This window comes from Podarcis pityusensis, assembly GCF_964106645.2.
Source record: "Podarcis pityusensis genome assembly, chromosome: 14".
NCBI classification, from domain to species: Eukaryota; Metazoa; Chordata; class Lepidosauria; order Squamata; family Lacertidae; genus Podarcis; species Podarcis pityusensis.
In genome coordinates this window covers 47,161,969-47,178,352 of record NC_138039.1, presented here as the reverse complement: position 1 = coordinate 47,178,352, position 16,384 = coordinate 47,161,969, and the positions used below count along the sequence as shown (strand labels likewise).

The 16,384-nt window shown below is 50.6% G+C and overlaps 1 protein-coding gene across 1 annotated transcript in view; it reads right to left on the bottom strand.

The window, feature by feature from the left end:
- Nucleotides 1–15,831, bottom strand: part of UNC13C (unc-13 homolog C) — a 138,725-nt gene extending 122,894 nt beyond the window's left edge. Inside the window, exons 1-2 of the mRNA XM_080980617.1 lie at nucleotides 15,630–15,831; nucleotides 6,501–9,708 (exon numbers count right to left, since the gene is read on the bottom strand). Of these exons, the coding sequence (XP_080836743.1) occupies nucleotides 6,501–9,474 (2,974 nt within the window). The 5' untranslated portion in view covers nucleotides 9,475–9,708; nucleotides 15,630–15,831. The remainder of the gene's footprint in view (nucleotides 1–6,500; nucleotides 9,709–15,629) is intronic.
- Nucleotides 15,832–16,384: the final 553 nt, after the last annotated feature.

Genomic DNA, 16,384 nt, shown 5'->3' with positions numbered 1-16,384 from the left:
CCAAGGCATAGTCTGACCCCCTCCTTTGGTAATCCTCGCAGAACTCTAGCCCAATGGTTGCCATTAATTTGATTTTGAACTGATATTAAAATGAATTGATTTTAGAATGTTGTGTTACTTTTATTGTTGTTAACCGCTCTGAGCCCGGCTTTGGCTGGGGAGGGTGGGATATAAATAAATTATTATTATTATTATTATTATTATTATTATTATTATTATTAGCTGCAGCTAGTGCAAAATGTAGCAGCTGGATTGCTCACAGGAGTAGGCAACGGTTGACATGTCCCTGCACCGCTGAGAGAGACACACCGGTTGCCAATCTGCAACTGGGTCCGGCTCAAAGTTCCTGCGTTAATTCACAAATCCTGAAACAGCTTGTGATGCAAATTCCGTATGCTCCACATTGATCGCTGAGATTCTCTGATGGGGCACTCTGATGTGGTCCCTGAGGTTCAGTTGGCCTTTACTAGGGACTGTGCTGTTAGTGCTTCGAACCCTGCCCTGTGGAACTCCCTGCCAGTAGAGGTTTGGCAGAAACCGACCCTGGCTTCTTTTAGACGTCCTCTAAAAATGGCATGATTTAGAGAGGCCTCTGGAATATGGATTTTCTTTTAACCAACCAGCATTTATGGATGTTTTTATTGATCTCGCTTGTTGTATATCGCCTTGCTGCACTTTTATGAAACTGTGGTCTAGAAATATTTAAATAAAGAATATAAATAAATAAGGAAATTGTAAGTGAAATAACGGCATACTCTTCTCCTTTTTGCCCCTACCTCCACCTGTTTTCCTCGGCTGTCTCTCTGCATTTCAGGATGGACTGACACTTGACTTGATAGCATACACAGGAGAAGGACCTGGAGATCTTAGCAGACCATATTATGGAATCCCCTCCTAAGAGAGGGAAGACTGGCTCCCTTGCTGTTATCCTTCTGCCAGCAGGCTAAGACCTATCCAGACAGGCCTTTGAAAACTAAGGGGCAGATGATGCTGACCACTGGGCTGCTGTCAGGGCAGACCATCATTTAATGCTGCTTTTAAATCTGTTTTGATATATTTTAACTATTGCTTCTAACTAGGTTTGGTTTTATTACTGTGTCATTTTATAAGGATGTTTTTAAATCTTGTCAGCCGCCTTGAATCCCATTTTTTAAAGAAAGGCGGGATACAAGCACATTAAATTAAAAAATAAATATAAAATGAAGTATGAGCCAGCCCTGGAATGCAGCGGCCAAAAATCCTAATGCAATTCTGGGCTGGATCAACAGGAAGAGAGTGTCCAGATTACGAGAAGTTAACGTGCTGCTTTATTTTGTTTTGGTCAGACATCACCTGGAGTACTGTGTCCTGGAGGTTCCCAAGCACAGCATGGCTGCCCCCATCAGTCAGCAGACTTCCTGCATTGGCCAGGGGCTGGACTAGATGACTTATGGGGGCCCATCCTACTTTTCCATTCTATGCTTCCTTTTCCTTCCTCGGTGTGCTGCTTGGGGTGGGGGTTGATAGGAGGCTCCAGGGACTCTGCAGCGCCAAGAAAGTGGCTCTCCAGTGAGCCCACCTCCCTCCTTAGCTCAGCTACTGTCGTTCAGGAATGCTGCTTGCTCTGTCTGCCGTGGGTTGAGTTTAATGGAGGCTGCTTTTCCCTTTCCGAAATGCAATGATGGAGAAATATTCAAATGCGGTGCAACTAAGGAGGGGGGACTGCCTTTCATCCAAGCATTAAAAGATTAACTTGTGCTCTTTTCCACAGCGGGATGAGCACGGCAATGTCTAAATATGCCCTTGAGGCTGACATTCACGCCCAGGTATGATCTCAGCTCTGGTGAATATATTTTAATCTATTTCCATCAAGAGGCCACAGAAGCTTGAAGAAGCACATAGTTGTTGCTGGATTGTTAATCCCTGCAGGCTCAGGAGCACTACCAGATCTGCACAGAAATCTACCATGGAAGCGCAAATGGAGGCTTTAGCTGAGACTCTTGCATTGTAGAGGGTTGGACTAGATGACCCTCGGAGTTCCTTCCAACTCTACAATTCTATGAACTGTCCCATCATTGGGTCACTCAAAGCATCTTTGGAACTCTATGGCCAAGTTTTTCTGAATTCTCATTTTGCCCTGAAAATCCCTGGCCAAAGAGCCTGGCCTGTGTTCCACAAATCCCATCGCACGCTTTTGATGGAGTGCCTGTATTCAGGCCAGGGCACAGGTTGGTCTGCCAGCCAGGTAAGCCAAACAGGCCATGGCGACAGCCAGACTTGAAAGGAGGCTCTGCTGCCACCCGTGAGCCTTGCTCTCAGCACAGGGGCACTTCTTTGAATAAAATAGGACTGAAATTGGTCTGGAAAATGGGCTGCGGAGGCCCTGATCTTTGCATGTTGTTATATCTGGTACTGTTGTGCTGTTTCATTTTGTTATTATGAAATAGAAGAACTGAAACCCAGCTGGACCTCATGGCCTCCTGACGTCTCAGTAGCGGGCAGGGCAGGGTACCCATTGCTCAGCCCATTTCCTAGGGCCAGCCCCTCTTGAGTCTTATGTAAGGAGGAAAGCCATAACTCCCCAATGCAAAAAGGGTTGGGGACTGAAGACACGGAAGGGAGGCAGCTGTTGCACACGTGAAGGAGTATGATGGGGATGTGGAGCAGCAACAAGCCAGGACCAGGAAGCTGAAACCAAAAATGAGGTCCATAACATCCCCCAGACTGAGATGCCCCTGGAATCCAAAGAACTGCAGATGCGATGAACATCTGTAGATTGCAGATTCCAGATGAAAGTGGCACACTGGCCTGCAGGTTCCAAGCATCCTCTGTGATTTCATCAGCTATGGGATGAGAGGGGAAGACAAGCCCCTTTCAGAAAGGCTCACTGGGAGCAAGACTTAGTGGGCCTTGGGTTGTTCACCTGACCCAACAAGGGAGCAAGCTGAAAGGGGCTGGCAAAGAGGGACAGTGAGAAGGAGGAGGAAGATGAATGATGAGCAAAACGACAAGGATATGGCCACATCCAAGGGAGCCTGGCTGCAGAGGGACAGCAGGAAGGAGAGAAAGGAATCTGGGTGAGGAGGCAGAAACAAAGGAGAGAGGAGCGAAAGAGACAGTGTGGAAGAGGAGGAGATGGAAGCAGAGGAGGCAGGCTGGTACTTCCCAGAGAGGGGAGTGCCAGAGAGGCCAGAGAACGGCAGTTGCAAGGAAGGAACAGCAGCCTGAAGAGGAGAAGCAAGATTCAACCATGGCTTTGGGGAGGATGGGAGAGTAGCAAGAGACAGTCGGACAGGGGGCAACGCACCACCACCCCAGGGCTTGCAAGTGGAGATAATGAAGTGCAACAAATCAGCGTCTGAGTCCTCCAGCCATTCATTCCCAGAGCAGAGAGCAGTTTTCCCTAGCCTGGTACCCTCCAGAGGGTGTTGGACTCCTATCAGCCCCAGCTAGCAGGGCCAATAGCCAGGCATGCTGGGAGTTGTAGTCCATCAACAGCCGGAGGGCACCAAGTCGGCAGGCAGAGTGGGATCCTGGTGCCTTTTGAAGCTGAGTTGCTCCCAGCAAGCCTCGCAGGACACAGGATCCCAGCAAGGAAGTCACCACCGCTTCATCAGAACCGGGTTCCCACCACCCTCAGGTGCGGCTTCCCGCTGCTTCACAACACACTCCCAAGTGGAGTAGACTGAGATGCCTCACTGCACAAACATGCAGAGACTGAAAGATTGCACAGGCATCAGAGGCCAGAATGCAGGGAAGTATCATTGCCTGCAGGAAGAAAGAAAGGGCCACCCAAGCCCTGCCTAGAACACAGTCTAGAACAGGGGTCAGCAAACTCAGCGCGCCTCGGGCCGGCGTCTCCAGCGCCGATCGTGTGGTGGGCCGGAGGGCGGGGGAGCATGTGCCCATACGCATGTGCACACGCTATTTCCGGTGCACTACCAGGTTGGAGGAGCACCGGAAATAGTGTGTGCGCATGTGCACGGGACTCCTCCAACCTGGATGTGCACAGGAAATAATGCTTGCGCATGCACAAATAACACTTGCACATGCACAAATAATGCTTGCGCATGCACAAATAACACTTGCACATGCACAAATAATGCTTGCGCATGCACAAATAAAGCTTATGCATGTGCATAAGCTATTTCCAGTGCTCCTCTGACCCAGAAGTGGGCAGCCGCACAGCGCAGTGCTGGTAAGAGCAGGCGGTGGCAGTCACCGTGGGCCGGATAAACGAGTCCCTCAGGCCTTATCCGGCCCACGGGCCTTAGTTGGGGGACCCCTGGTCTAGAAGATCCCCTCCATCCCCACTCGGTATTTAAAAGAGCTGGGCAAAGCTACAGTGATGATGCCCATGGTTGCAAAGAAACCTTAGCCAATCAATGGCTCCAAAAACAACACACACCCCTTTGTTTGGCTGTGAGATGAATGTCACAGAATCCATGGAGATCTGAAGGCCACCCATGTCCTCCACCAGCCCTGAGGAAGAATCCGGCATGGACCACAGCAGACAAGAGAGGGAGAGATGCATCATCCCAGCCTCTCATCTCAGCTGGGAGGCTGACCGTGGCCAGTTTCACATGAAGATCAAGCAGTGACACAGAAGATTAAGCCACATGGAGGCCGCTCCGGATCCAGCTCAGCACCTCCCACCTGGACATTTCCACCACACCTCCAGAATCCCCCTTGGCGGCTTGTTTACATCAGCAGAGCTCAAGTTCCTGGACCCATGTCCTGAGATGCTTTGCCGTTATGGATTGGGGCTGGGCAGTGGGGAGGGGGGCAGCCAAGACTGTTTGCATAGATTGAGGCTGCAGGAGAAGAGATGACTTCTGGCTCAAGAGAACTAAAAACCTTCTGAGCGAAGACATCGCTATACAGCAACTCAAGGGAGTCATCTGCCGTATTGGCAGATTGGGGGAGGCAACCCCAGAAAATTTTGCTCCATTGGTCTCTTCCTCTGAACCCCCATGAACCTGGTGGCCTCCAGATATTCTGGACTCACAGGAGCCCTCCCCACAGCAGTCTCCTGTTGGGTCCAATAAGTGCAAGGTGCAGCTCCCCCTCTAGGGCCAATCCTGCTTGTTTCAAGAAGGGGGGCAGCCTGTCAAAGCGAGGGGCCCAACCTCACCACTGTGCAAAGTGAGCACCAGCAGACCTGCTTGGGAAAAGGAGGCTGTGCAGCCCCTGAGCTCGCCCCCCCAATGGTTTATGCTTGGTGAAGCTCCCCTGCCTGGGAAGAGATGTTCTGGGAAACATGGGCCGCCCACCCACATTCAGGGCCACTGCAGCTCTGAAGTCAGAAAGGGGATCCCAACAGAAAAGACAGGGTTTTCTTTCACACAGCTTGTCTCTTGACCCATTACAACACTCCACCTTATGAAAATGCAAGGTTTGATTGAAAGCTGTAGGAAAACACGCATAGCTCCAACCTGAAAAACCATGTCAATGTGGCTGGCCTAGAACAGCAAAATGCAACAGAGCACTTCTCTCCTCTTCCGCAACCCCAAAAATTGAGGCTGCAGGAGAAGAGATGACTTCTGGCTCAACAGAACTAAAAACCTTCTGAGCAAAGATGTCACTATACGGCAACTCAAGGGAGTCATCTGCCGTATTGGCAGATTGGGGGAGGCAACCCCAGAAAATTTTGCATCAAAGGCATCAAAGGCATTCAACCAAAGCGCATCAAAGGCATTCAACCAACTGAGCATTTGATAAATTGGAGGCCCCATGGAAAAGAGCCATAGGAGCATGTCCCCTATTAGGGTCTGATGCTCAGGGAATGTTTGAAGGCCTAAAAGTTCTCCTGAAGCCTCTTTGATCTCTGCTGGACAAGCACACCATTTATTTCCCTCTCTTGCATGTCAGATCTCCTTTTCTTCTTAGGACACAATCTGGAACACTTATTGTTAAGTAAATGACAGCTAATTGTTCGATGAATTGGACAGGCCAAAAAGATCTTGAGAAATCAGTTCTAGAACTCCCACAGGTTTTTTGTTGTTGTTTTTTACAGAAAAGATTCCAGAATGAGGATGCTCCCATCCTGCACTTTAGAAGGGGTTTGAGTACATGATATGTAAAGCATTCATCACTTCAAGACAGAGCTAGATACATTAAGAAGGATAACATTTCAACCATCAAGAAATTCTTTTTTGGGGACACATGCAAACAGTTTGATTTACAATTCAGTTAGCCACACTTGGATGGATTTAAGCCAATTTACTGAATCAATTCCAATGGGATGAAGCATCTGAACTCTTTGGATTTAACTGAATTGTGGATTAGGTCGGACGACTAGTCATGTTTGGGTTAAGCTACAAAATTCCCCTACTGAAACCAGCATCATTTCTTCTTCCTTAAGTTAAATAGTTTCTGTGATACAGAATTCCACAGGAGAAATAGCAGCGCCTACAGAACCCAAGGCACGTTCTTTAGTGATGTGTGTGTTTGCTTTTTACATATGTATAGATACACACAAATACACACTTATGCATTTAAGAATGTCAAAAGTGCTGTACCTCCAGCAAGGATCTTCTCCTCCAGCTCACTCATCTGCTTCCTGTAAGCCTTCAAAGCAGCTTCTTTGAAAGAAGGCCGAATTGTTTTTTTCACTGGCATCTGAACAGGGACTTCGGGGACATTTTGATTTTCATCTTCCTGCGCTTCTGCTTCTGTTTCAACAACTGTATCCTCTGTGAATTCCATCACATCACCACCAACCACACCGGCATCGAAATAGCCGTCAGGAGTGTCATCCTCTTGCGAAACAGCGCAAGGGCTTTCGTACGGAGTCTGCTCTGGCTCGTATTCCTGGACCAGTTCCTCCGATTCATTGGTACTAGTTCTGTTCTCCAGTTTAGCAAGAACTTGCTCCATGACTTCCACATAATCCGTTTCATTCTCTCCAGCTGGCTCACTGTAGTCTTCCTCATCCTCGGCTTTGTAGTAATAAGGCTCTGTGTAAACGTCTGAATCCAGGGTTGTGCTGGATTCGTTAGCAGTGGATTGGGACAAAGTCCGAAACCTCCCCATAAAAGATGACCCGCTGTCCTCGTATCCACTCAGACTCTGTGTGCTTTTATTCCATACCACTTCCAAGGCTGACCTGGCCCGCTGCAGAGTGTTTCCAAATTTAGGAAAGCTGAATGTCTTGTCCGAAAGGTCAATGCTCAGCCTGCTATGCCAAGACTTAGGAGGGGCTTCCTCAGAGTCGTCACTTGGAAGCTCACTTTGGCTTCGGTACATCATGGGCTTCCTGTTCTGGTTCTGATACAGAGTGTTGGCATTGGTCTCCTGGTAGTCGTCATACTGGCCAATCCACTGGCTCTCGGCTTCGTTACTGAACTGTGGGCCAGAGGGAGAGTTGCTATCCAGGGCGAAATCATAACTTTCTGTGTCATACTGGAGGTCAGAAATCTGACCATAGTCTACCTGTTGGTCAGAAGAGCTACTCAAGTCATAAGCCAAAACTTCTTGTGTTGACGAATCTAACCCCAAGTCCGTGTTCTGTTCCAGCTGATTCCAGTCTTTCCATGGCGAAAGATCATCTTCTAAGGAGACTTGAGAGTTGCTGTAATGACTCCTGTCTCCAGACGCACACATGATCCCATTGCTGAGCCCACTGTCAACCGTTTCTGTGTTCTCCGCTTCATTCTCAACCCTGTAGGGGTGGCCACCTTGACTGAACGTCTGCTCTTGTGAACCACCCCCCCAGCTGGATGGGTCATCATGTGTCCTCTGCCAGAGTTCTCGATCAGAGGAAGACAAGAGAGAGCTGCCATTGGTTCTGCTGAAGTACTGATTCTCTGAAAAGTCTTCGGAGTATGACTGGCAGAGTTTAGTAAAGTCAGATTCAGAACGGCTGAGCTTAAGCGTTCCAAAGTCATTCTGCGACTGCCAGAGAGGGGTCATGCTGGAGTAACAGCCGCCCTTGGACTCTGCTTGTAGGCTCTCAGCCCCTGGTGACTCTTCATTATAATTTATTTTGTTTGGGACAGTGTTACCATCTGCAGCTCCTTTAAGGATTCTGCTATTTGAAGACTCCTCTCTTGCCTTTGTGGTACTTCTTTTCATTTGTGGTGCCGATTTGGATATCTTTGCATAACTGTTCCGGTTTATATCCGATTCCAGTTCCCTGTCGCTGCTGTCAGGAGATTCCCAAGCATGCCTTTTAGTTTTGAGGTCAACGGGCAGCAGTTTCATGTCCATGCTCTCGTACGTCTGCGATGAAGGCAGACTTCTGTCCTTTCTCTCTTTAGTCTCGTGAGAGATGATATCGGTTGAAACCCCAATGCCAGTTCCTTTGAGCTTGTAAGATTTTTTCAAAACTAAATCTCTTTGCTGGGGCGTTTCAAAGTACACAAGAATGGGTCTGGGCTTGGCGTTGGGGCATTCCCTGTGGTGCCCCACCCGCTGGGCAAATTCTATCTTCACAGGATTGGGGCTTTCAGAAAACCCCATTTTCTCCACTAGAATTCTACACACCACATGCTCAACATTTTCAAACTTCTCTTCCGGGACATTGAGAAACCTCAGGCTGGCTTTGCTTCCCGTGTGCCCAATCTGTTTGATGTAATCATGGATGTCTCTCGTCTCCCTTCTGGACTGGACGAAGCCCGTCCGCAACTGCTCGATCTCGCTCTGGACGACTTCCACACTGCTGGAGATCTCATCAATGGACTGCTTCAAGGCGTTGACGTGCCCCCGCAGCTCAGAGAGCTCGGTTTCAATCTGGCTGATTCCCTGGAGCTCCTTGAAAATCATTTCCATCACATCGTGGGTCTGGCTGATACAGCCTGTGGAACTGAAGCTGGGTTCGAGGGCGCTGGACTTGGGGGCCCGAGCTGTTCTGTCCAAGGACTTGCTCCTGAGGCCCCAGGTCTTCTTCCATGTGCTGAGCTCGGAGTCCGAGGAAACGCACTCCTGGCTCTTCTTCCATTTCCGCAGCTTCCGCAAGGCCCCGAGCTTCAAGCTGTGCAAAGTGCGCTCGCCATCAGAGCTCCCGTCTGAGGGGGCGAGGCTGTTCAGGCTCTTCCGGTTGCGTCTCACCGGCATCGTGTGGGACGAATACGCTTGGTCCTTACTCGGGCCCTTGACTTCGCTTAAGGACTCTGAATACGAGCTCTCGTTGGAAGATAGATCTTGGAATGGGTCTTCATTGTTATTTGTCAAGAAAACACCCTTCTGCAGTCCGTTTGCAATTGCCACCCGATAGCTGAAGGTCGGGGAGAGGGAGAATTCTTTGTTGCCTTCCTCCTCTTCGATGGACAAATTACGGGCAGAGGAGCACTTGGCGATCTTTTTGACCGTGCTTTTCAAAGTGTTTGAGAACTTGGGATTCTTTATGTGCCCAACCTGGGGAACTTCTTGTTCGTGTTTGCTTTGACAGCTCTCTTTCTTCTTTGTACTATTGCCCAATTTCTTTGTAAACATTCCTTTGTAAATCTTATATATGTAGGAAGAGATCAGGCTCTTAAAGAGAGCAGAAACCATGGAGGGTGATTTCAGTGGGCCTTTTCCCACAGAGATGGCAATTTTCTATCCATGAGAATGCTGGTTTCCAACACAGTCTTCAGGCGGTCATCGCGCTGACAGTGGCAAGGGCTAATCCTGGGCGCTGGCACCGTTTCTGTATAGTCTGACAGCAAATCAGTAGAAACCAATTCCTGAGGGAGGTCCACAGGTGAAGCAAATTTGGGTCCTGATCCCCATCGCTCTCTGCAGCATCTAGAAGGAAAGCAGAGGTGTTACTATGGCTCCCAAACCAAAATTTTCAATTTCACATACGTGCCCAAGAAATGCTGGACACTTGCTCACAACACCTGACATTTTGCAATATGGGATTTTAAAGAATGAAACTGATACATTTGAAGAATCGGCTTTTCTTGAATGCATATTAATACAGGCCATTGATCTTAGGAGAAACTTCACTGCTGAAATCTGACTTCCAAACTAAACATGAAAAGCTGATCAAGAGGAAGTTATTTCATGCAAGAAGTTTTCATGGCACACTTTGCTACACTCAGACCTCAAAGCTTTAGAGTTAAGAGGGATCTTGACTAGGAGGCGGAGGAAAGGCTGTTAGCTCCTACCTACTTGGAAACAAATTTGACTAAATTCAGCAAGACTGAAGTACGCGCAGCCCTTTCGCTCAGAAGACATCATGGGGTAGGCACATTAAATCCAAGAGACTGCGTACAAGTAATTGCTTTGAGAAGTACACAGAGGACGTGTAGGGATACTTGTACATGCGTAACTTTCTTTTTTTTAAAAAAGACACCCCAGAGTTTTTGGACCCTGAGATATCTTTCTGCAAACTCAGCCAGTCGCCAGCTTGGCTGGTGCTTTCCCCCTCTGCCTACGGATTCTTACAGTTCAGCTGTTCTGCCCTTCGCATCGGCTAGAACGAGAGCAGCCAAAGAGCACTTCCTGCAGCCAGGCACCACCGCTGACTCCGGCGATGCGAAGGATGGTTATGCAATGTGCAACTGCAGGCAGCGAAAGAACGGCAGCTCTCAGGCCATGCAGGAAGCAAGCAAAAGACCCTTCAAGACGCACAAATGTATCAGGAAACAAGCTTGCTTCTGATGAAGCAGACATGGGTGTCCACAAAGCTTATACAATAAGCAGCATGTCTGCCTTCCAGGTGTCTGAAGGCCTTTGGGCTGTTTTTGCTGCCAGACTAACAAGGCTGCTGACACCCCCCACCACCCCCCTTCAGAAGCTGTTACAGTCTTGTCCTGTCAACCCTGTGGATAATATTAATCCTTGAGATTTATCCTTTCCCCACTATTTTAATGCAGGGTGCAAAAAATTGATTTTTGCAATTAACTTTACAGTGTTTAGTACCAAGATTTTTAAATACGGTTTCCAAGCATTTGTCTTGTAAACAACTGAACACCTGAAATGATTGTCTGAGTCAAAACAGCTCATTCAGAAATATCTCATTTGTTCTGCTGCAAGCAGCTTCCCATAACGGACCTACCAGTGCTTGCAATTTAGCCACAAGGCTTGCAAGGCCCAGGAAAAAGGCAGAGGTTGCATACATCTAGCTGCTCCCAGCCCAGCCCCCAACCCATTCGTGCTTTCCTAACCATGGGAAAGATTAAGGAGAGTTCAGCGGAGCACAGAAGTCAATAAGGAGTCAAGAAATCCAAGGTAGATCTCAGAAAAGCTCATCGGCACACAGTTCTCATTTGGTAGCACAGACTTCATGTACAACAAAATGAATTCTACCCACCAAAACTTACGGTGGGATGCAGAGCTGAGCACCAGCAAGAGACAGAAGTACAGGTTATGAGGTCTTTGATGGGCACTCACCATTTGAAAAAGACAGTAACACGAGGATATAATGACAGAAGGGTAGGAATGAGGTGGCCTCGGCAGTCTGTGCCAGACCCTGGTGGCTCTTGGCATTCCATGTGGTCAAGAGCCTTCAAATTACCAAAAAATGGGACTTCAATGGGAGTTTCTGAATAAGGAGCTTCTAAACTGACACATCTCATCCTGACCGTAGGGGTGTCGTTGGAAGTGATGCTCAGGATGACATTTTAATTTTCTTTCTAATGACATTTTAATTTTCCACATCTCTCAATCGAGTGGAAAAAGCCTCATAGATTAAAACAGCAATGAGAGTCAAAATTGCTCCCCATTCCATTCTCGCTTTTTTCCTACCGGCTTCCTCTCTCATGCAGGAACAAGATTCATAAGTGACACAGGAGAGAAGGGGGGGGGGGCGCTTGGAGCATCCTCAGATTTAAAAGGGAGCTGTGTGGTGTTTCTACCCAGGAAATCTCTCTTTTTACTGATGGGAGACGCAGACGCCCCCCTGCTCACTCGGGCTGCCCTTGGGCATTGTCTCCCTCTTACCCATGTGCTTCTGGGCTCTTACCCACCTGCTCCTCACTGTGTGGCCCCGGTTTCCCCACTATGTTCTCCCCAACATGGCAGGCAGGATGACTCTGCCAAAGCTTGGCCAGGCCAACTTCATGTGCTTCTTCAGGGAAGAAATCCCCTTGACTCATTTGGGGGAACGAACGGGGATCTGCAGTAGCAGGGGCTGCCATCCTGCCCCTCTTCTGCTCCCGGGACCAGCTGCACCCTGCAACTGAAATGGAAGTGGTTGGCTGAGTGACAAAGGCCATCATGGGAAGAGTGCGCTGGGCCCGAGGGAGGACAGCCAGCATCCCTCTTTGAATTCTTCTATATGGGGCAAATGAATGGGTACAGGAGGAGGAGGTAGATTCAGGGAGATAAGCCACAGGTGGGTGGGGGCAAGCAGGGTGCTTAAGAGATTCAGATAGGGAAGGAATGGGGGGCGATTTTTGGGAAATTCCGATCTTTTGGGAATTTGGCAAAATACATCAATAGGGTATGTCCTTTTAATACATCACACACAGAAAAGAAATATAGAAGTAAACAAATATCCATCACCTACTAGCAACTAAAAAGGGGGGAAAAGAAAGAAAAACAACAACAAAAATACATTAAAATGAATATATATATATTTCATTTTAATGTATTTTTGTTGTGTGTGTGTGTATATATATATATATATATATATATATATATATGGTATGTCCTCTTAAGTGGGGGACAGCTGTCCCCTATTAGGAAAGGGGCATATTTTTAAAACTGGAATACCACGAATAAGCTTCTAAAGGCCAAAGAGCAACACCCCAAGAGGTGCTGACCCTTTGGCTGCTTTTGAGTCTCTCTCTGGTGCTATTTACATTCTTCAGCCAGAAGGGAAAGCGAAAGAGGGACACTGAGGATGCCAAGGGTATTCTGGCCAAGGGAAGTTTTGCATTTGCTCAAAGCACTTGCCGTTTCAACAAGTGTGCAAAGGGCTCCCAGGAATGCCTTTTGGCATGATGTCCAGTGCACAATTAACATGATATTGACAGCTTTACTAATAGGGTTCAGCAGACTTAACCCATTTGAATGAAGTGTGTGTCAGGGCTGGGGGAGTCTGTTGCAAGACTACATTTTCCGCCTTCCCTGACCATTGGTCAGGTTGACCCAGACTGGAAGCCAGCATCATCTGGAGTGCTCCAAGTTCTCCGTCTCTCAGATAGGCTATATCCAGGACTTGTGGAAAGAGATGTAGGGAGTCTCTCTTGGTACACCGTTATAAGGCATGTGACAAGTCCCAGAAAACAACAACTGTGAATGCATTTCAAACACCCAGGCATCAGAGGGGGAAAGGCTCCATTCAGACTGGCCCACAGCAGAACCAAACCAGGGGAGAAGTCTTGGTGGCCATAGGGGAAGCAGAGTCCCCAGATGGACCTTGACCCCTGCCTTGAGCAGGGCAAACAAGAGGAACTGTAGGAGAAGGAACTTTGTGCTCAGTTGTCACACTCCAGAGACTGGTTTGGCCTTTCCTTGCGCATGCCACTCACTGGTGTGGCGAGGGGGAAGAAAGCTGTTATTGGATTATCAATAGGCAGCCCTTACCCATAACCTCCTTCAGCAGAAATCCTTAGATGAATATAATCAACCATCTCAGGAACTGGCTGGGAGAATGATAACCCCACACAGCAGAAGGCAGGCACCCCCCTGGAGTGGTCTGCATCTGAGCTGAAACCCTCTCTGAGCCTGATCTCCAGCCCTGTTAGGCCAGGACCAAGCTGCAGCCACAAGTCGGAAGAACAGGTGCGCAGTTTGCTGTGGGTTGTCATGTCCCTCTGGGGCTCTGACCCTCTGGCTCCAAGCATGCTCCAAAGCTGGTTTTAGCTCCCACCTCACCTACAAGCTCCAACACAAGGTTTACGCAGAGAAAGATGATGAAAGTTTCTGGGGAAAGTGATATTGTCCACTGCTCTCTCTTAGTCGCCCCCACCTTGCCACCAGAACAGGCCACATCAATGAATCCCCACTAACTGCAGAGTCATGCTGCAAATACACTCAATGCCCTATGATGGGGCTGGATTCTTCACTGGATCACAGGGGTCTGCTTGCTCCACCGAGGATGCTTGGGGTGACTTTAGCTCTGGTGACAAAAACCTGACATGGGTCCAACACCTGGCCAAAATTAGATGCATTATGGATAAGTGTCTCCAGTCATGTTCTCAAGAGGATATAGAAATAACAGCCGCTGCAGAAGAGCCTTGCCAAAAGATTTCCAGATTCACCCTGGGAACCCAATTCTGTGCGAAGAAGCCAGACCCCTCCCGGTCCAGGCTGGGTTTGCACACAGGTGATAGCGGAGGTCCCCCCCGCCACAATGCGAAACAGAATTTGGGGCCCCAATGTTGGCAGCCACATGACGTAGACATTAGGCTCAAAACCAGCTTTTGGCCACATTCCATGGTTTGCTAATATCACTCAGAAGCAAGAGACTGAAAGGAATCTTTTGGGAAGACACCTTGAGGACAGCAGAGGAGCTGGGGCAGCCGGATGGTGGTTTGGTCCCATCCCACTGCTGCTGCTGCTGCCGCCACCATCCCTTTTCTTGACCAACAGTGACAAGGGGCAGTGGAGACACATTGCTGCCAAGCAGCCCGGCCCCTGCTGGTGCTGAGGCTCCCCACAACTCTGTGGCCAAGCTCAGGGGACTGGCTCAGGGGAGACCCTCTGACAGCACCTTCCAGCAGCATCAGGGTTTCCCAGACCCGGAGAAAAGGGGCTTCTGATGACAAGAGTCCAGAATGAGTGTGCACAGCTGTCCCCTGGGGGCAAAAGGATCTGAACCAAAGAGAAGGGGCCATGCCAATGTCCTAGCAAACCCTCCCCTGCTTAGGAAGGCATGTTTGTCTCCTGCGGTGTTACTTTGGAGTCAACTCCGAAGGGTAATTAGGAGTCCTTTCCATCTCACTAGTTCGTCGCTTGCTTTTAATGCGCCCTGATCTATTGCCCGCTTCGCAACTCGCCGGCAGGAGACCGAGAGCTCCAACATTAAACCATTTTGCTCCATCAATCGCCTCTTTCGGGGGAGGGGGCTGGGGGCGCTGAATCCTCCCGGCTCTCCCTCGGCGAGGAGACCCTCCAAACTCGGCAAGCTTGCAAAAGGAAAACTGACATCGGGCAACATCTCGACGTTGCTCCTCCGTCCACCGCCGCCGCCTGCCCATCGCCAGCCCTCGATGTGTCCTCGCTCAGGAAGAGCCTCTTTCGCAAAGCTCCGTGGATCCGTCCGGAGACGATTGGCGGGGGGGGGGGCTCCACTAACACTGGAAGTCACCATCAAGGGTTCTCTCCCCCCTCCATACTCCAGCAGCTCACGTAAGAGTCGGGGGAACTACCTCCACCGTGGGAGAGCCCCCCAGCCCCACGCCGGCATTTAACCCCCCCCCCCCACCTGCCGCGAGAGGAGACTCCGAAGGAGCTGGAAGCCGAGGGCGGCGGGCTGGGCGCCTCTTCCACGGGGTCGCGAAGAAGCCCGCCGCGGCGCCTGCTCAGCCCGGATTGGCCCCGGCGGCGCGGAGCGGGCAAGGGCGAGGCGTGTGCCGCCGCTGCTCCCGCCCGCCTCGTGGGGACGCGCCGGGAGGGCGGCTGGCTTCCCTTGGGACTCGGCGGCTGCCTTGCCTCACTCCCGGGGCCGCCGCCGCCGCCTGGCGCCTCCCAGGCCAGCGAGCGAGCGCGGAGCTGCGCGTCTCTCCGCGGCGCTGCCCGGCCCACCCTCCGCCGTCCCTCCGCCGACTTACCGGGCAATGTACGGTTACGGCGGCGGCGGCTCCTGTCAGCGGCCGGAGCAGGGCGCCTCCACGGCCGGCTCCGAGGAAAGGAGTCCACGCCGCGCCGCTTCGGTCTCCCATAGCGCCCGTCGCAGCAGCCAGTTGCTCGCTCGCCTGCTCGCCTGGCACAGCGGAGCGGAGCAGCGCGCGCCTCGTCTGCCTTCCTCCTCCTCCTCCTCCGCTGCTACTGCAGCGCCTCCGCCTCCTCGGCGCCTCCTCCTCCTCCTCCTCTCTCCCCGCCCGCGAGGTCTCGGCCGCCCCGACGCAGCCGCCTCCCCCTGCTGGCCGCGCCGCCTCGGGAGCTCCGGGTCCGGCGACAGAGCGAGGCCAGCCGGGCCCTCCAGGGCCACGTGCCGCCAGCGGGTGGGGGAAGCCCTTCCGCTGCTACGCGCCCTCTCCCACCAGGCGGCTCCCCAAGGCCAGGCCGGGGCTCCAGGGGCCTGCCTGGAAGGGGCGGGGGGCGCTCTGCAGGTTTCTCTTCTGCTTCTGAAAAGGTGGAGGAAACGGGGGGGGGGGAGAGAGGCGGGGGGCTTCCTTCGAAGACAGCGCTGGCTTGCAGATCCCTCCCAAGCAAGCAGACCATTAGGGATGCGCATATCAATAGCAATAATAATATGGAGGAGTCGGTGGGAGCTTCTGCCTTAATACGTGTGTTCAAGGTGTCAAAAGACCTTGCTTTGTTCTTCATTCCGTTTGTATTGCACGTTCCTGCCCTTGGGGGAATC